The 21,882-nt window shown below is 40.6% G+C and overlaps 1 protein-coding gene across 1 annotated transcript; it reads left to right on the forward strand.

Annotated features, from left to right (window-relative positions):
- Nucleotides 1-4,327: 4,327 nt before the first annotated feature.
- On the forward strand, nt 4,328-19,254 carry Rab32 (RAB32, member RAS oncogene family). Its single transcript, XM_075949042.1, has 3 exons — nt 4,328-4,770; nt 13,390-13,667; nt 17,668-19,254. Exons 1-3 carry the CDS (start codon nt 4,527-4,529, stop codon nt 17,815-17,817), a joined length of 672 nt encoding a protein of 223 aa, XP_075805157.1. The 5' UTR covers nt 4,328-4,526; the 3' UTR covers nt 17,818-19,254.
- The last annotated feature ends 2,628 nt before the right edge of the window (nt 19,255-21,882 follow it).

Here is a 21,882-nt window from a genome sequence, read left to right on the forward strand (position 1 = left end):
CATTGCCAAACCCTTTTTACAAGGCTACAATTACCCTGATACCTAAATCACACAAAGACATTACTAAGAAAGAGGATTGCAGGCCACTCTCACCCACGAACAATGATGCAAAATTACTCAATAAAATACTGACAAACTGAATCCAAGAACACATCAGAAAAATCATCCACCATGACCAAACAGGCTTTATCCCAGAGATGCTGGGATGGTACAACATATGAAAATCTGTTAATGCAAACCACCATATAAAGAAACTGGGGGAAAAAAAAACCCACATGATCATCTCATTAGATGCTGAAAAAGCTTTCAACAAAATACAGCATCCTTCATGATTAAGGTCTTGGAGAGAGTAGGGATACAAGGAAAATACCTAAACAAATTAAAGGCAACAAACAATAAGCCAACAGCCAAGATCATACTAAATGGAGAGAAACACAAAGCTATCCCATGGAAATCAGGAACAAGAAAAGATTGTTCACTCTCTCTGCATCTATTCAATATAGTACTTGAGGTTCTAGCTAGAGCAATGACAGCAGAAGGAAGTCATTGAATCTTAACTAATTATATACACATCCTTGACTTAGCAGAATGTGATAGCAAGAATATATATTACATGTGTTAGGAATAATACAAAGTACATTGTATACATGCATAAAATTTACAACCTCACCTTATTATTGAACGATAGTAATAGTTGCATTATTACATGCATTATTGTAATAGTGTATAATTATTGCATGATATCAATATATTTAAAGATTTAATGTTGTATTGATCAATTGTCCTCAAACTAATGAGTTGTATCCATTTTTGTTCCAACAAAAGACCTGGCAGTGTGTTTACAAAAGTTGATGTTAGATGGAAACCAGAATATAAAGGCAATTTTGAAGGATTGCAGAATTTCTCAGAAACATACACACACACAGTACTTGCAAAATCATGACTGCATGTGCACACATATATGCACATACAAACACAGATTACAGGAGAAAGGGGTGTGACTTAGATGAAACTGCATAATAAAAATATAGTTACCACATCAAGGTTGGTGTAATTCTGGTACATAAACCAGCGGAAGAAGGGAAGCACAGAAACAGACATTTTTCTTTTCTTTCTTTTTTTTTTTTTTTGGTTTTTCGAGACAGGGTTTCTCTGTGGCTTTGGAGCCTGTCCTGGAACTAGCTCTGTAGACCAGGCTGGTCTCGAACTCACAGATATCCACCTGCCTCTGCCTCCCGAGTGCTGGGATTAAAGGCGTGCGCCACCAAAAACAGACATTTTTATGAGAACATGTGGACAGCTTGCTTTTAATGTGAGCAGCAAGCAAAACTTATTTTAAACTTATTTTCAATGTTTATTTCAGGAATACCAGGCTTGTTAGTTCCACTTCAATGATTATCACTAAATAATATTGTATTTTTCATAAAGCACATGCTCTAAAATGTATCTGATTCTTTTGAAATTGCTTCTCCTGGACTCATTCCAACACGAAGCCCTTGAGATCAAGCATTTTGTTCACTCTGCTTCTTTCTATTTCAAGTGTCAAAAATAAGCTTTCGAATCAATAAATAAGCATATACATCCTTCAGGAGTGGAAAGATCAGATAAACCTTTTATGTAACATATAAAGGATGGAGAGCATTTGGTTTGAAAAGCCTGAGTTGGGGCAGATGTGTGAAAGAGATTCTAGGTGAAAGAGAAGGCAAACACAGATGAAAAGGACGGCTGGGCGTGGTAGAACACAGCTGAAGTCCCAGAACTTGGGAGACTAAAGCAAGGAGATCTCAAGTTCAAGGTATGGAGCAAAATTCTCTTTTCAAAGAGGCAAAAGGTATTTATGTAGGAATATAATGTGAATTCACTCTTAGAGAAAATAAATGGAAAATTCATTTCAAATAAAAACAGCCATTCACAAGTCTCAGAATAGTTGCATTTTTGTTATACACAAAAACTGTTTCCCCATTAAAATAATACAGAATTCTAAGATTTTTTCCCATTCTCCCTAACTTGTAAACATCTCCAACTTATATATTATCCAATACATACATACATGTGTGCGCGCACACACACACACACACACGCAAGCACGCATGTGTTTGTATGCGTTTTGGGGACAGTTTCTCTGTAGCTTTGGTGCCTGTCCTGGAACTAGCTCTTATAGACCAGGCTGGCCTCGATCTCACAGAGATCCGCCTGCCTCTGCCTCCCAAGTGCTGGGAATAAAGACATGTGCCACCACTGCCTGGCTAGAAGTTCTCATTCTTAAAACAAGTATGTACCTCAAGCTTTTGAAGGTTTATCTGTAACATGCAGATTGCAGGGTTTTTCTTCTAAAAGATTAAATAGAAGTTTTGGGTTCCTTAGAAAACTAGCTCATCAAGTGTCTTAGGGTTTCCTTCGCTGTGAAGAGACACCATGACCATGACAACTCTTACAAAGAAAGCATTTAATTGGGGTGTCTCACTTACAGTTTCAGAGGTTCAGTTCATTTTCATCATGGTGGGTGCATGACAGTGTGCAGACAGGTGTGGTGCTAGAGTAAGTAGCTGAGCGTCCTCCATCTTGCAGGCAGCAGGAAGTTGACCAAGACACTGGGCAGTATCCTGAGCATAGGAAACCTCAAAACTCACCCCCACAGTGACACACTTCCTCCAACAAAGCCATACCCACTCCAACAAGCCCACACCTCCTAATAATGTCACTCCCTATGAGATTATGGGGGCCAATTACATTGAAACAACCACATCATTTGAGTCAGACGTATAGCAGACATAGAAATGACTGAATTCTAAGCACAAGTACATGGGACACTATTAGAATTTCTGAACCTCTGTGAATGAGAATTTTGTAGGCACTGTGGAAAATAATATGGAGTTTTTGCCAAAACATATATGGAAATATATGATCCAGAAATTCCACTTTGGGGTACTTAGGCAAAAGGATGAAAATCAAGATCGTGTGTGTAGATATGTGGGTGTTGGGGTATGTGTGCCAGAAGGGGCAGGAGAAGCTAGCAGAGGAGAGCCAACAATATCCCACAGAACACAGAATATTCCTCACTTCTATAAACTTTTAAAGCTGGGAATCTGAGCTTAACTGCTTAGTTGAGGTACTTGATACAATATAAGGCTGTGGTTCAGGTTGCCTTGGGTCTGGAAAACAGACAGTTAGTCCTGTTTTCCTGTCTTACCTTGGGGAAACTACCTGCTACTTTTGCAGCTGGATGAAGGGCCTGAAATGGCCAAGAAGCTTTAGGGTGGGGTGAGGTAGGGGACGAGGCTAATCCCTTCACTAGGGAAACATCTGGCATCTAGTAATAAGTAGTAGAGTGTAGCACTTTTCATTCCAAGTCAGGCCTGTTACATTTAGAAATGTGTCCTCTGGTTTCATCCATTTTGCTACATCCATTTAAGACTGAATAATATTCCATTGTGTATATATACAAACATATAAATAAACATATATCTAAAAACATATAAATTTATATATATATGTATAAATATATGTGTATTTACTCAATGCGACTTCAACTCTTCTGCTCATGAACACTTCCGTTCTTTCCAAGTCTTGGCTACCGTGAATAACACTATAATGATTTCAGGTATGTGTTTACCTCCAGGGCGGACCTGATTTCATTTCTTTAGAGTATATCCTCAAAGGACATATTTCTGGGTCATGGGCTGGCACTGAGCTTAGCAACTATATTGGAAATCACCCCAAAGCTAGAGCCAAAACAGACAAAAGGAAGTTCATTAAACAGAGAAGTCTCTGGACACCAAAGCACAACAAAGAAAGAAGTCTACAGACTGGGAGAAAATACATCTAAGCCGCACATCTGAAACAATGCTCAAAAGCGAAAACACAAAAACAAAACCAGAATGCTCAAATTCCCAAATATGGAATGGGCAAGATGATATGAATGGGTATTTTCCTAAAGAGAACATACAAATGGCCAACATGTGTATGAAAGAGGAATTTGACATCCCTAACCATCAGAGAAATGTCAATCAAACCCTCATGCAGCAATCTCCTCACACTTATAGAACAGCTATTACCAAAACAGAGAGAGATAGTAAGTGTTGACTAAGGTGTGGAGAAAAGGGAATGCTCGCACACTATTGCTGACGATGTAAATTGCAGCCATTATGGAAAGCAGAGTGCAGTTTCCTCATACATGAAAACTAGATTTATCAAACGACCCAGCCTTAGTCCTTTGAAAAGTTCAGTCACCTGTCTTTTATTTTCCAATTACTGGAAGTCAAACGCATGGGGCTCAGGGCCAACACTGGCCTCTCAAGTCCCCAAGCGGTCTGCAGCCAGCAGGAGGCGCCGTGGACCACGAGGGGTTCCGCGGGAAGAGGAAGTGCCCAGATCAGCTCACCCTGCGCAGAGTGCACCGAGACTCTCCTGGCCGGCTGTGCGCGGTCGGTTCCGGGTCCGGTGACTCCCGTGACAAGGGTCTCCGGGTGCGCAGAGGAAGGATCTGCCCTGACAGCCTGGTGGAAGATTCCACGGCCGCGGTGCCCATGGCGGGCGAGGGCTTGGGGCACCCGGGGACGACGGCCACCACGGCGCCCGAGACCCACGAGCACCTCTTTAAGGTGCTGGTCATCGGCGAACTCGGCGTGGGTAAGACCAGCATCATCAAGCGCTATGTGCACCAGCTCTTCTCCCAGAACTACCGGGCCACCATCGGGGTGGACTTCGCCCTGAAAGTCCTCAACTGGGACAGCAGGACGCTCGTGCGCTTGCAGCTGTGGGACATCGCGGGTAAGCGGGCGGCGTCCCAGAGCCACCAGACTCTTGCTCTTCTCTGCCTTCTGGTTCCTCTCTTTTCTTTTCTCTGCCTGAACTCCCTGCGGTGCGCTTTTAGATGTGAACGAATGGACCGGGAAGATAAGTCGGCTTTGGGAGGCCTATCCCCTCTCCTACTGAAGTTCTGGGTGACTGAAGGACTTACGTGGAGTTCCACTACAGTGGTTCTTTCGACTCATTCACGTGGGATCGTCTAAGACCACGGAAAACACATTTACATTACGATTCATAACAGTAGAAAAATTACAGTTATGAAGTGACAACGAAAATAATTTCATAGTTGGGGGTCACCACGACTCAAGGAACTGTATTAAAGGGTCGCAGCATTAGGAAAGTTGAGAATCACTGCGTTGGTAGCGCAGCCAAAACCAACACAACTGGGTTATTTTCGACCAAGTTCCCCCAACATCTGTCTTGGGTCGGTGCCCCGCTGATGTAAGGGTTTTCTCTCTCCTTAAGCCAAGAAATTTTACCTCTGAGTAATAACAGACATGTTTATAATTTAGTAAGAAGGGGGTTGGAGCTATGGGTGAGAAAATCTTGGAGCCCAGCCAAGCCTTTGTGAAGGGAAACTCCGTTCCTGAAATTTTCTCACTTGGGAGGCCCGGTGACCCTAAAGAAGGGCTGGGAAAGTTCTGAAACTTTCCCGCTGCCCGTCCCTCCCTAAGCCAGTTCTCCTGCCTTCCATTGGGCAATTCCTCATCCCACAAACACTGAACTGTTTCTTTTTGCTTTCAACTGTTGCTCTGGAACGTAAGAGCCATTGTCTTTAAGAGACCACTTGTGACCCTTCCATAGGTTCTCATTGGTGTGGTAGGTGCCATCTGGGCATCGAACAAAAAGGGACCTTCTGTGAAGTTTAATGAAAATGGTAGCAAAGGTTACCCTGTTCAATCATTGCGTGTTCAGAAGCTCTGTCTGCCAGGAAGCAGTTGAATGGGAGCTTGTTTAACTGGAGAACGCCTTACCGAGTGCCAACTTTGAAGTCTTTGGAGGCTGTGGTTACACAGCTGGGTAGCAGAGCGAAGGGATACCTGGCTTCTGTCTGTCAGGTAGTATGTTCTGCATCTAGCCACTCCATATAAAGCGTTGAAAGACTGCAAACTTTAGACTGATTTCCTTAGGAGCAGAGTCAAACTTAGACAAGAAGATACATGTATGCATATCGATACCAATCTCTCAGAAAGTTATTTGGTCTTGGGCTCAACTTGGTTATAAAAAAAAAAAGGCTAAAGAATCTATTTGAAGTGCTGCCCGTCCTTTAAGGCCAAAGGATTTGAAATACTTTCTGATACGGCCCAGAACACCGAAGAACATTCTTGTTGCTTGTTGTGACTTCTCACATCCTGATGGTCGCCCTTACCCTGTCCAGTGCAGCTTTTTCACAGAGATGGTTTGAAACCCGTTAGAATGACAATTCATTTTCTTTTATTACGTGTAAATCACGATGACAATAAGTATTAAATTACATTTGGAAATTTGATGAAACAAAAGCAGCAAGTAGTTCTGGATTCCCTTAGTTCCAACACTCGGGAGGCAGAGGCAGGCAGATCTGTGAGTTTGTTGCCAGACTGATGTACAGAGTGAGTTTCAGGACAGCCAGGGCTACACAGAGAAACCCTGTGTGGAAAAATAAATAAATAAATAAATAAATAAATAAATAAATAAATAAATAAATAAGAATCTTTTCTATCTGTACATCACCTCTCCTCTTTGCATGGCCCCCTCATTTTCTCTTTCCCTCTATGCAGCCTAAGCTGGCCTCCGTGTGGATCCCTCTTCCTCAGTTTCCCTACTGTTGGAACTACAAGAACTTGCCAAGATACCCAGTTTCATCCTTCTTGAACTGACACCATAGCCAGGAGGGAGGCATGGCCCATCCATCTGCCGTACTGAAGCCATCCTTGCACTCTTGCCAAAATCTGAAACTTGAGCTTCTCTGGGGGAAAAAAAAGAAACATTTTATAATCTCAAAAGGGATCTCTGATGTTAGCTGCTGCTTTTCAGCAGGAACTCTTGTAGCGTTCAGCAAATACATAACTCCAAATAAGAACTAAAGAGGTGTTAGTGTCTTAGTTGGGGGTCTGCTGCTGAAACATCATGACCAAGATGAATGTTGGGGAGGAAAGAGTTTATTTAATACACTTCTACATCACTATTTATCACTGAAGGGAGTCAGGACAAGAACTCAAACCGGGCAGCAACCTGGAAGCAGGAGCTGATGCAGAAGTCGAGCTACTGCCTGGCTTGTTCCTCATAGTTTGCTCAGCCTTCTTTCTTTTAAAAGCCAGGAACACCAGCCCAGGGTTGGCACTACCCTCAATGGTAGGGGCCCTCCCTCATCAATCACTAATTAGGAAAATACCTTACAGCCAGAGTTTAACTCTAGTTTGTGTGCTAAGTTGATATGAGATGAGCCAGTACATGTGGTCACTAGAAACCGTTAGACTTTTCTCACAGAGTCAGAGTTTGGGAAATGCTGTCTTAATATTCAGACAGCAAGAGACACAAATAGCTTGGATTTGGGCTGGAATTTGCAGAACTATGGCCTTAACTGCGCTGGATTTGAGCACTTGAGTTACTAGTGAATTCTGCTTAGCTCATGGCATCTGAATAAGAGAAAAGTTGTATAATAAACACCATGCCAAAACACTTCCCCAAGGCTAAGCATATGCCATGCATGATTACAACGCTGACTCATACTGAATTCTGAAAGAATAAAAGTATTTATCCCCTGAATTGCAAAACATAAGGAGGAGAGGAGCCAGCCACATGACATGACGCAACTGCTGGTTCCTTTTCAATACTGTTGTTCTGGAGGCCGTAGAGGTAGACAACGGCATAACAGCAATGTCATCTATCAGAAGGCGTTTGAGAAGGGTAATAGGCAAGAATTACTGATTGCTTTCTGTAAAGGTAGCCAAACAGGTTCATGTAAACCCTTCAAATTAAGGACCACAGTAACTTGCTCGTACAGGCCTCAATAATGTGCTTCTCATTGCACAGAAGAAACCTAAATTAGAGCATGTACCTCATAATGTAGACTCATAACAATTATCATTTCTTCCTACCTTCGTTTCACGAGTCATCATGCTTCCTTACTTATGAAGTTTAGTATCCAGAGAAAGCCAGTTTTGATTGACTCCAGCTTTTTAAAGTGAATTTTGAAAGGTTTTCTAAACTATGGCCATTCTGCTTGTGATAAACTGTTTCATTGGTCCATACCCTAAAAAAAATCAAAGCAATAATTTTAGATATTTGCCTGGTATCTGGTAAACAATCATTGAGGAAGTCTGTGGTCATTGTGATCCAAGAATGAAGTGTTATTTTCAAATACATCCTTGGAGAAATTGTATCCATCATATATATGTTATAATGACCATTTGCTTTCTATAAGCTTTCCATATAGAGTTTTCTGTTATTGTATAAACCTGGGTGACTTCTGAATGGAGATATCAGAGATCAAAGAAGCATGTTTTAGAATTTATCCAAGTGTTCTCCTTCTCATCAAAAGCCTTTTCCCTTTGATCCAGCAAGCATGCTTTGATGGCTCCTTTCTGAGACAGAAATGGAAGGAAAAAAAAGTGGGTAACAAAGATGTAGCTTTACAGTTTCTATTGGTCATTATAGCCTACAAACTGATTCTCTCCCACCCCATCCCCCCCGACCACAGTGGAGTCTATATGTAGAATTTATGTATGTATCCTCTGCCATGACTTGTGATTGCTTCTGGGGGTTATTTTGAATATGCAGGGGTTTCTGGTGTGGTTATCTGGAGACTCTTCAGAACCACAGACAGGGGCCTTAGCATCCACCATCAGTAACATGAAAAGATTCTTTAGCATCTGCTGTGTAAGGAGACTAAGCTCCATCTGACAACTGTGTTCATCCAGCCTGGTTTAGCAGAAGAACTACTTCTTTCCCACGTAAGTCTGGGATTAGGCCTTCCAGGACTGGTGTACAGTATCATAAAATCTTCATAGACAAAAATTGGCTTGCCACCTCTCACTTATTCCAAGACTGTATTATTTGTTTCAGTGGTGCAGTAGAAAAAAGCGCATGCCTACATGCAAGCGCAGTTAGGAGATAAAAGGCTCATGTTTCAAACTATGCAGGGAGTTTGCTCCAAAATATTCTGTACAAGGAAGTTGGGGCTAACAATTAGCCATCTTTCAGACCTGCCAAATCAGAATTCGAAGCACTTGGAAGGTTGTCACCTACTAAACGCTGTGGGTGATTCTGATTTATACTAAAGCTGAGAAGCATTGTTCTATCTTGGGTTTTTTGCACCCTGGCAACACACCCACATCCCCACTACACCCTACGAGCTCACCACTTAATCCGACAGCCTGCCTGGCATCCATGTTCCCCCGCGGTCACATCTTCTACGTTCTTCACTTCCTTTCCCAGGTTCGCAGTACTTTCACAGAAGTGACCTCAGGCCACCCTCATCCTCCATGTGGCCATCCCAGGAGCCTCTGCTGGAGGCTAGTTTATGGACACAAGAGCAATTTACATACAGAGATAAGATACTTTTTGTTCCTGTTCAATAGATTTATTTAAAGGAACAGAAACAATGTCTTAATCTTCTAAAGCTGTTATGAGTTTGAACAGAAATTAGAAAGGTTTTTATTTTCATAGATAATGATTCTCTTATAATCTATGATAGGAGATTGCCTGTTGAGAGTACTTTGTATCTGAAATGCAGCATGAGATTTAAGAATTTTATTTAAGAGACCGTCCATTTGCTAACTAGAAGCCAAACATTTCTTCTAAGTCACCTTGAGTGGTTATTGAGTAACTCGTGTTTACTTTCAGTGGATGGGGAAGCGGTGAATATCTGAAAGGGGAAACCATTTTATTCTATTGCTCTTGATTTTTGTTATGAAATTTCTATTTTGAGTTTTAACTAATGTTACTAGAAACATTTGGATTATCAAGAGAGAGACTCAACCTAAGCAAAAGTCATGATGAAAATCCCAAAAATCAGTTTCTGTGCATTGTGCTTCTCATAACCACAGAATGTGGTATTTCCTTTATTAAATCCAAGAGAAATAATTCATTATTAAGATTTTCATTTGTCTCAATGAGGTACGGTGATAGATTTTGTGTATTTTTTTTTTCTTTAGCCTAATAAGAATATTTATTCCTGCGAAAATGCTGGTTTTGCTGTTTGATCCTCCTCGGTGTCATTAATGGGTAGTATCCCAAATAGCAAGATAAATATTTTAATCTTTTCCCAATTTGCATATTTTAAGATTTTTCGCATTTGCATATGTAGGAGCTTGTGTGATATCTTTGGAACCTGCATCAACTCTCTCTGCCTCTGCACTTACCCTTCTCGTCCTTCATGGCTGCCAAAACCTCAAGTTATAATCAACATGCCTTCCTCCTGAGGCAGTAGCACATTGTTGAAGAGACAAAACATTTTGAGAGTCGTTGAAAATATGCTGTCAGTATGGCAGCAGCAGTGGAGATGACAAAGGCTAACCCTTGTATCAGTGACTGGTGCACTCTGCAATAGGGGATCTTCCCTCCGCTACTGTAGTAAGCAAGAGGTGACTGGGAGTGTGGGGAGGGGGACGGGGGACATTGTAGCAGCACCATGCTGTGATTAAGGATATCACTCTTAGCTACTGTTACTAATAAGAATCTCTTCCGCCACACAAGACACAATCAGAAATGTATCTGTTCCAGCAAATGTCGGGTAGATCGGGTGGCACAGTAGTGTGATTAACCCAGAAAATTTGAGTCTCTCCTTGGGACTCCATTCTCTCATGAATGAAATAAGAGAGCTGGACTAAGTGGACGTTTGCACCTGTCTCCTCGGTTGCCCCTGAACTAGTATGAACTTGTTCAGCATACCCCTGGGTTTCAATCGATTTTCCTAAAAGTGCAAGTTTTAACTTTGAACATGCATACTCTACAGGAAGCCAAACCTTCTCAGGCCCCCTAACTACTGAGGAGAGGCTTTCTCCCTTACCCACCTGTTCCATATGCAAAGACTCCATCAGGTCCCGAGCCAGGCCCTGCATCCTGGGCAAAGATTGTCTTCCTTCTGGTAAAATGTGTTCTACTGTTTTCATGACTTTGTTAACTGACTGTTTTCTCTTCCTGCTTGAAAGTCCTCTTCTCAACTTACTCTGGATATAAATCTTCACTGGGTAAGTCATTGATACTTGGTCCCCAGTCAGTTTTTTCCCTTTACATTTGCTCAATTGTATAACTGACACCTTTTTCACATAGCATACAGGGTTTTTTGTTTCTGGTTTGTTTTTGTTTGTTTGTTTTTTAGTACAGTTTCTGATGTGAGGCTTGTAAGGGAAAATTTTCTCCTAATCTTGACATCTCAGAGAATCTGTCTGACATTTCTAAGCTAACATATCTTCCCCCAAAATTCCTTATCATAGGCATTTCTGGTTTTGAATGAGTTATCAGAAAGGGCAGATGAGTACATCTTTTAATACCACAAGTTATGATTAACAGAAAAATTATTTGGGATTTTCAGGAGCTTGACTAAAAAAAAAGAGCTATGAAAGCCTAGCAGTTCTTTGAAACACATAGTATATAGTTATCCATCCTTTTACTAATTTGGCACCTTTTTGAAATTCAAAGGATGGTCAAACTGAGAACTACGTAATTATCGTACAATGCTAATCTTCCCATATTTTTTAATCTAAGTCTGTCTTTGTCTTAGTGGGGCTACAGACCCTTTGGGTTCTATAATTCGAGTTAGTAACAGTGGATTCCTAAAGCTTCACTCGTAGAAAATGAAATCCAAACAACTTCAATGCATCTGTATAGTTGCTTTTGAAGACTTGGTGACTTTACCCTTACCTGTTAAAATATCCTGGGTGAATGTATTGGTGTCATTGTTCAATGTACATTTATAGAGAGAGGTACAAGACTAAGATGCCATAAATGTCAGCATATATGATCGAATGAGCTACAAAGATAAGCTAAAATCACATTTATCTTACCAATAAAATGTAAACATGACAAGTTCCAACAGATGACCATTCATTGTAAAGAAATCCAGATGTTTGGATATATGAAGTGTCACGAGCCACAGAAATATTTGAAATATGACGATATGATAGAATTTGGAGGAGGAAGGTTATTTGCGATCTGGGGTAGCTTTGTGTTTGCGTGAATAAATGGTAACAAAGATGTAGATGAAGCTTGTGTCTTGATGTGTTTTAGCAGAAAAGTATGCTGTAACTATGCCAATGTCTTAGATCAAAGTGATAATCTTAGATTCTCATTGCTTGCCACTCATTCTCCCTCTGAATCTAGTCAGCAATTTGACACCTTAAATATATGAGCCTAAGAACTCAAGGCAACTGTAAGGTAGTCCAGAATCTTAAGCCTGTAGGTGTGAAGGAGTCATAAGGCTGTCTCCTTTGGTGAGTGTCACTGTGATCCAGGCCATGCATCTTTTTGTCCCTCTCTTCATCTGTCAGATAAAGATTGGTGGCCTTGTTATGGGAAAGATATGTTTGGAAGCACATAGCGACAGCATGCTTTTCAGGCCTGTCTGGATGTGCAGATTGTACTATATTGAGTAGCAGAATTAGTTGAGCCGTTAACAGAAGCTCAGTTCTTTTCAAAGGATTATGTCTGAAGAACTGTGCATCGAACCTTCTCATAATCATACAGCCAGCTGTGTTTGGAAAGCATGAGTTTTCCAGTGACTGCTTCTAAGAGGGGAACAATTTGAGTACTGAGTCAAAAACAGGTAGATATGTGTTGGAGTGAGGCTGCTTATTCCTTTCCCAGCCTCCTGGAACCAAAATAATCACACAGAAACTGTATTAATTAAATCCCATTAACTCTCTAGTTTCTTATTGGCTAACTCTTACATCTTAATTTAACCCATTAATCTGTGTATCGCCACGTGGCAGTGATTTACCAGGTAAAGTTCTGGCATCTGTGTCCAGCAGGCTACATGACTTTTTTCTTACTCTGCCCTTCTTTCTCCCAGCATTCAGTTTGGTTTTCTCAGCCTACATAAGTTCTGCCCTATCATGGGCTCAAGACAGTTTTCTTTATTCATTAATGGTAATCACAGCATACAGAGGGGAATCCCACATCAGATATGGGTTTGAGATATAAAGGGAAGGCGAACTGAGATTACAAGCCGTCTTCTTGCCTGTCTAGTCCCGGTGTATTTGACTGGCCTTTTATCACCTCACCTATCTGCATTCTGTAAACTTCAGCATAGTCTATTTTTGTCTCTTCTTCCACTTCTACCTTTCTTTCGCCCCCCGCCCCACCTCTCTCTTCTTAGACTAACAGGAGAGAAAGCAAAACCGGCTACCTGAGCAGCCTGAACTACTAGAATCCTGAAGTGTATGGTAAATATGTTCTGCAAAGGACTAACTCTTATCAAGCAAATTGTCAGCCACTTTTGTTAAGTTCATGTTCGGTCTGAATGTCCTTAACACCCGTGATGCTTAATCCCAGTGATGCTTATTTCTCTGAATAGTTTTTCGGATCTTTGAGCATATAAATGCTGCTAACTATGACCCTCACCACAATGAACATTTAACCTCCGTTTTTATTCATTTCCAGGGCAAGAACGGTTTGGCAACATGACCCGAGTTTACTACAAGGAAGCTCTTGGAGCGTTTGTCGTCTTTGATCTCTCAAGAAATTCCACATTCGAGGCAGTCTTAAAATGGAAAAGTGATCTGGATAGTAAAGTCCACCTTCCCAACGGGAGCCCCATCCCTGCTGTCCTCCTAGCTAACAAGTGTGACCAGAAGAAGGAGGGCAGCCAAAGTCCTTCCCAGATGGACAAGTTCTGTAAAGACCACGGCTTCACTGGGTGGTTTGAAACCTCTGCCAAGGTGAGATGGCTCTCCTGACAGATCTGTTTGTGACACCCTTGTCAGACTAGTCTGGGACATGAAGCATATAGATAGATTTCTGCAGAGGCTTGTAAGCACAGAATCAGAAAAGCATAGTGTGAATATGTGACAGCCTCCCTCTCGGAAGCAGAAGTATTTTCGAAGTTAGCTTGCCGGGCCATGAATAGGCCAGCAGAACTGTCATTCAGGGCCAAAATCGCATGACATTTTTTGTGAGTTTGCATTCTTAACCAAGGTGTTTCTTTCCTGCTGCCGGAGTGAATGGAAGATAAGGTGTTTTGTCAAAGACAAACACTTTATGACTTTTGAAAAAGGCAAGGAACATGAGAAAATGTCTTTAGAAGATGAAGGTCATATGGACAACTCCTACTGAATAGTCACTAGGAGGTTGGATTGACTTCAAGAGCTTTAAGTAGGAGCAAGATTTACTATGTGCCTTTTCCTAAATAGTTGAGTGGATTATCTTCTCCTACTATTGGAAATTGTGCTTTATTTTTCTTTTCTAGAAAAAAACCAACTAAGATAAATTTTGAAAAGCTTAACCATGGGGCAACTAGAAAACCAAGGCTAAAAAAAAAATCAGAGGTACATTCACTATACTGGAGAGTTGTAGTCCCTGGCATTGTTAAATAAGACAGCTCAATAACCATCAGTCTCTCATAAAAAAATAATAGCCTTTTTTGAGAAATTTTATAATTGGCATTTACTCCTTAATTTACATACTTGTTATACTGTCCCAACTTATAATATGCGTATTATATATGTATGCAGCTGCGTGTGTGTCCACACCGTTTTTCCTCCAAATATCCTTTCTGAGTGATGGCTTCCAGGATTCCTGTCAGGTTGCTTTCAATTTTACTAGGCTCTTACCCTCAAGGTGGGAGATTATTCAATGTCAGTTCTCATCAGAATTATGAAAGCAAATGATGAGCGGCCACATCACAGGGCAGCCTCTGAGCATGGAGTGATGATAGAATCGCTGGCAGGAAAGTCCCTGGAGGCAGAACTGAGTGGTCTCAGCCATACACTGTTTTGATAAATACGGCATCTTTTGTTGTCCTTGGTTTCGTGAACAGATAGTTGTGGTGGAAGAAAGATGGGGCCCAGGGGTCCTGCAGGAGTTCTTTAGCCTGGCAGGAAGGAGGAAATCACAGAAGAAGGAAAGGCATTTCAGAGAGACTGACTTGTCCAGGACTGTGCCCCTCTCTGCCCCGTGTACATGCTGAACAATTTGCTTTAACTTCCCAGTGAAGAGTAGTATGCATACAGCTACATATATATGTTGAGGAATTTCCTATATTGCATGTAAAATTCCATGTAGGATTCAGTTGATTTTTTATCTAAAATATTATAACTTTATACAAAAATCTGCCTATAAGATTCATAAATGATTGTCATATAACCTATAATTTGAGACTGTATAAGTGATTGGCTTTATTGTATTTTAGACAAGATACTATATAGAAAATGGAGAGAAACATATTATTTATAAATGAATGTTCTCTTATAGCTCAATGCTCCCCTCAAATATGTGAAGAAGAACTTCTACCTGATCTCCTGTGTGGCAATTCAGGAGTCTTCTAGAGTCTAGAATCTAAAAAAATTACTATGAAGTTTTACTTTAAAGGTTTGGAAAATTATATCAAGGCTTTAAGTATTACGTATTACTAATAGATGTACTTTCTGGGTGTTGGCAACTAACTTCATATCTGGATTTTGCTTGCATTTTAGTGGTGTGGGTTTTAATAGATATATTGTCAGAAGGTAGTTTTGAGCTCACAAATTTAGTCTTTTCTCCTTTATGGCACATAATGGATTTTGATACCGAACTTTCCAACCCATTTCACTACAATATGGGATTTATGTTCCCACTCAACTTTGGTAGCACTGCTGGAGACCTGTGTCGGAAGGAGAGTATCCCCAGAGGCTCATATATTGAATACAGATCTATTTGATGGAGTTGTTTGGTGAGGCTTAAGAGATGTAGAGGAGTATATCACCAGGAACGAGCCCTGCGATTTCAAACTCTCATGTCATTTCCAGTTTTCTCTCTCTGCTTCCTGCTTATGGTTTAAGATATGATCTCCTAGTCTCAGCCAGTTGCTCCAGTCGCCATGCCTGCCTGCTTGTTGCCAAGCTTGCCCTGGCCGGTGATGGTGACGACACCTCTGGGCTCCGTCTTTCTTCCACCATAACTATCTGTCTGTTCACAAAACTAAGGAGAACATAAGATGTCATATTTATCAAAACAGTGTGTGGCTGGTACCATGCACTCTTGCCTCCAGGACTTTCCTTTGCCAGCGACTCTATCATCATTCAACAGATGGTTGCCCTGTGATGCAGTTCCTCATCACTTGCTTTCATCATTCTGATGAGAACTTACATTGAGTAACCTCACACCTATGAACCCAAATAAATCCTTCCCTCCATACGTTTCCTGAGTCATGGTGTTGTATCACAGCCACAGCAACAGCAAAATAACTAATGAAGAATGGGGATGACAAGAACTGAATGACACGTTTGGAAATTCAAAGATCATTTTTGTGTTAAAGTTATCTTAGGAGTAAAGATCTCAAACCAGTCCATACTGTAAAAGCATCCTAAATAAGCAACATCACTCCCAAATGAACAGGCCTGCCATCTGAAGAAGTTTGTGCAAATAAAGGGGTAGGTAATTTCGTAATGTTGGATTGGGTTGGAGACATTAATGTAAATAGTTTCCTATTTATAAAATCTATGTGTGTATTCATATGTGTGCATTTCTTTTCATGAATATTTATAAATATATTTTAAAAGATGTAAATGAGGTGTGTGCACACAAGTGTTCAATAGCTCTCTCAGCCAAAGGGCTGGAGGCAATAATGCCATATAAAAAAAATGAACTCTCCTAATCTGACTTGTGAATACAATTTTTTAAATAAACAGATGGAGGTTCCAGGAGAAAGACATGATTCCATGACTGATGGGAATGGAAAGTGCAGATAAGCTTGAGATAGTTTGTGTTGCCAGCAAGTAAGAAGGCACTCATAAAACAGAGTGGACATCTCACAAAGAGCACAGGCCTTGCTTTTAGAAGTTACAGAACTATACACCAATCACTAAATAAAGAATTTTTGCAACCGAATTAATGGGTAAAACTGATAGCCTGATGAGCACAAACGAACGATAAATACATTTTCCCTCACGGTAGAGTCCTGACTAGTAAATATAGAAGGTTTGGTGCAAACGAAATGACAGCTTTTAATACTGCAGTGATAACTGCTTTAGAAGAGAATTAAAAGATGCTAAAGTTAGGGAGGAAAGGTATGAAAGAAACAGGCTGTCCACTTATTTATACGCACTAGGTCCGAAGGTGGGGCTGCAACTTTTCAACAGGAAGCCAGGCAGAAACGACCTTAATTCACGTGTCTCCTGCACTCCGAGGACACGTGATCCCGTCTACTTCCCATCAAGAACGCGAAACTTGAAGTTAATCGAAAGGAAATATTAGAAAGAGCCAGACCGAGGGCGATTCTGTGGCCAGTGTTCTCCAAGATGTCTCTTGAGGTTACAGAAGTGGTTTAACCATTAAAACCTTTCCTGTGTTTCCGTAAATAGCCTCCTACTCGTGCTGGGGCAACAACACTAATTAACTCAGTGAATCACACAAAAAGAAACACGAAAACAGGAGGAGGACTTTTCGGGAAGACGGGGTTCTGGGAAAGAAGGAAAGGGTAAGAGAGATTAGTGGAAGTGGAAATAACTGAAATTCATTCTATACATGTATGAAATTTTCAAAGAATAAATAGCAAATCAATTAACCAAATGCCTTGGACTCTTAGTGCAACAGATACTAACTAGCGTTGGAGAAAAGGTTACCCAGTATGCTGGTGTGCCTAGCGCCCTCTGGCACGTCTCCCTAGTCCCCTTACGGCACTCAATATTTACTTCCGAGGTCAAGGCTGGCACTGATCTTCCACATTCTGTTCTCCTGTTACAGGATAATATAAACATCGACGAGGCCACCCGGTTCCTGGTGGAAAAGATCCTTGCGAACCAGCAAAGCTTCCCTAGGGAAGAAAACGACATGGACAAAATTAAACTAACGGATGAGCCCCTCCCAACGAAGGCCAGGTCCCAGTGCTGCTGATGTGTCTCTGTGTCCTCTCTCCTTGGTCCTGCGTGCCTCTGAGGATGTTCGGGAGCCAGTGACCTGTGAATCCCCCTCAGGCTTTATCATTCAGCTGCTCAGGAACCGCCCCTGCGAAGCTGGAGATCGGTGGAGAACTGTTCCCACTAGAGGCCCCGTGACTTACCAAATGAACCCTAGGCTCTTTTTGTACTGTCAAATGCAGAGTAATGTTTACAGCCTTGGAAACAGTTTTTTTCTACAGCAAGTTCAAGTGTTAGCTTTTAGTGTAAGAACTGGAATAGCAGAAAAACGTCCCCACAACGTTCCTGACATTTTCAGTGTCTTTGTTCCTGTGTTCATCCCCACCTAGCAATGATTTTTTTTTTTCTCATAGGCTGTTACCTACAGACTTGAAGGTCCCATGCAACTATTTCCTAGTCAAAACGCTGTACTTCAAGGGGGGCAGGGAACTGTCTTTGCGCTTCCTGTAAACTTTTGTTCTTAAATACCGTGAGTCTAAGCTGAGCTAGGCGGTGGTGGTGCATGCCTTTAATCCCAGCCCTCAGGAGGCATAGGAAGGCTGATCTCTTTGAGTTCTAGGCCAACCTGATCTACAAAGCAAGTTTCAGGACAGCTAGGACTGTTACACAGAAAATCCCTGTCACAACAAACGAACAAATAAACAAAAACAAACAAAAAAATGTGTTTCTAGAACTGATAGCTAGGGTATAATGAAGTTGTTCTGAAACATTTTAAGATTCCATTCCTTAATTAATCGAAAGCACTGAGCTGGGGCTGTAGCTCAATGATAGAACGCTTACTTAGAATGCTATAGTCCCTACGTCTGCAGTACTGGGCGGGCTGGAAGGCCCTTGCACCTTACCTGTATTATGGGTGTCTCCCTCTGAATCCTCTCCTGGCATAAACTATAAATGAACATTCCTTCTCTCCCTTCTATTCTGTTTATAGCCTGGAGCTATTGACGGCACAGCAATACTAAGTGGAACTTGTCTTTCCAGATCTGTCAGGGTAAAGGTCAGGGGGGCAGAATTTTTTCCCAAAGCTTATGCAATTATATCCAAGTTTCTAGAGTATGAAACCTGAAAGAAAATAAGCCATGTATCCTTTTGTCTATGGTTTCGGACACTGATTATATAATGCCTAGGACACTTTTGGAAGATGTACAGTGTTTGTGTTGCACTCAACTCAGAGAAAGGAAAGAATAAATATTTGAACCTAAGCCTGTGTGTTGAATGAATGTAGTTCTAGGCAGGTACTTTCTGGTTTAGAAGATGTTGTGTTTAACTGGAGTTCATCTGTAATACTAGCATGCGGGAGACAGAGGCAAATGGTTAGGAGTTCAAGGCATATATCGACTACACAGCGAGCTCATGAACAGCCTGGGCTACACAAGAGCCTTTCTCCAAAAAGAATAAAATTTCTTTTAAAAAAAAATATTTTCTGTTGAATTTTTTAGATTTAGTTACCTTATTTTATGTGTGTGCTTTAGCTGCATTTGTTTGTATGTGTACTGTTGTGTGTGTGTGTGTGTGTGTGTGCACGCACACACACATGTACCTAGTATTTGTGGAGGTTAGGAAAGGACGTTGGATTCCTTGGAATGGAGCTATGGATGGTTGTGAACCACCGTATTGATGATGAGAGCCCAACCCACATCCTCTGCAAGAGCAAGAATTGCTTTTAATCCCTGAGCACCTTGATTTTTATTTTTAAGGGACTTTTCACATTATGCAAAAAAAAAATCAGCTTCTTTAAAGAAATTCAAGAGCCTTAGTGTCATAGCCTAAAGCTAAAACAATGAAATACTGGACATATTTGTCTCTTGAACCATGTGAACCTGCAGCCTAATATTCTGAGAACAATAAAACCATAGAAATGCTATTGTTCTGTCCTCTGTGTCCTGAGAATAAAGGAGGCACAGGCTTTCTTTTCACCAAACTTAAGCCTGACCTAAGTGTGGCTAGATGCTATATGTTCATGGAAAGAAAGCATGTTAACACTTAGGACATGTATTCGTAGATCCAAGTTTTCTGGAATAGGGTACCAGGGCTTGATTGATGTGTATAATATAATCCCTATGATTCGTCGTGCATTAAATCTCACTTTCTAAGAAATGCATATCACCCTCATGTAAAATAAAGCTTTATAATGCCTCTGATACTCCCCAGCCTGTGAAGAATACATGAGGTATTGTTATCGAACGCCACATGTAGAAACATCAAGTCAATACTAAACTACTGAAAGTGACAGCAATCACTTCAAAGTTTTTGCATGTGACACGATTTCAATTTGATAAGAAATCTGCCACATTTAAGTCTATTATCAATGATCTTAAAATGAGAAGTGTTATATTCCATTTGCTCAACTTCACAGTGTGGGTTAATTTACAGTATTTGTCCAGGACAGTTCCTGACAGAACTGATTGCTGTTAGGTCAAGTGAGACAGTTTAGACTTTGTACTGTGCACATTTCAAGGAAAGAATTGTTCATCTTTGGCCTTAATCTTAAACTCTTTAATGCTTTGTAACTTTAGCATAAAATTTGAGTTGAAGCTAAATTATATAAAAAGGACTAAATGAAAGTAAAGAATTCCTTGTTCCCTCATTCACTTTAAGAAGCAGTTATGCATTTAAACATACACTCTAGCTCAGAACTGGCATGAAGTAACCAATTAAAAGATGTATCTTTTCCCCTCACTCGTCTTAGATATCAAGATGTTGCCAATTTTTCTCCCTGCTATGTGTGGGCCCTTAAATCCCATGTTTCTAAAAACAATTTCTGTGGAACAGTGATTTTCCAAAGTGTAGTTTCATTTTTTTCAATATGTCTACAAAGTACTGAATTCCTTAATGAAATTTCCCAAGCCTCCCTTTAGACTTGTAAGGTTTCTTGGAAATACACTCTTATGGAAATCCAATATCTATTTTGAAACCTCCTATGCTAATTAGTATGCTAAATATTACTGAGTTTGAAATCTACCGTTTGCTCAAAACACTATTAAAATATAACACTATTTCTGTGTGCAAATTATCGATACTATAAGTCTAGGCACTTTAGACAATGGACTAAAAATAAAAATGTGTTCTCACCCACTGAAGTCAATAGGCACTTAAGAGTCTTGCTACCACTGATTAGCCATTTAGTCTACATCATAATTCTCTCTTACTTCCTCCCAAAATTATATAATACTGAAATTAGCTCAATTATGAGAAAAAAATCTAACTACACTAACTGTAGGACTGCTAGGGGGAAATATACTAAGACAATTCTTAAGCACTCTCAAGTGCTAAGAGCCAAGAAAAATAAAAACATACATTTGATTACAAAAGAATATAAATAAAGATAAGATAGACAGAATTCCAACAAGCAAAAAACAAAATATTTACAACCTATTTGATTAGGCAGGGAATGAAAGAAGGATAATGACAAACAATGAACAAAAATGAGCAAAAAATGCAAAACCAGCATGTGTGTACATGCTATGCGAGCGTGTATACTGATAAACCATGTGCATTCATGCAAAGAATCCAGGAGTCCGTTGGATGTCCTTCTGCATCATTTTCTGCCTTAACTCCTTGGTGGAGGGTTTCTCACTGAAGCTAAGGCTCTCAATCATTTTTGGCTATGCCCCGTTTTTGCCTAGGGTTAGATTCCCAGGTCCTGACATTAAGTCACGGTCTCCACATGGAGAACACACACATGTGTATGTGCATCTGCATTTACATGTGTACACTTGAACATGTAAACACTCATATATCCACACATGGACATTGCATACACATGCAAAAGTTAATAATCAGGAAGCAAAACAATTTGTTGTAGTGGCATTTCATTTGTAGTTTAATAAATAAAGCTTGCCTGAAGATCAGATTGTAAAACAGCCCAACTGGTAAGCCTTATAGACCAGGCAGTGGTAACAAACACCTTTAATCCCAGTTGCCACACTAATTGATATAGAAATAGTGTAGTGCATGCCTTTAATCCCAGTGATGCATACCTTTGATTCCAGCCTTAGAGAGGATTATAAAATGGGAGGAGACAGCTCTCAGTCTCAGGCTCATT

Source organism: Microtus pennsylvanicus, chromosome 1 (genome assembly GCF_037038515.1).
Source record: "Microtus pennsylvanicus isolate mMicPen1 chromosome 1, mMicPen1.hap1, whole genome shotgun sequence".
Lineage (NCBI taxonomy): Eukaryota > Metazoa > Chordata > Mammalia > Rodentia > Cricetidae > Microtus > Microtus pennsylvanicus.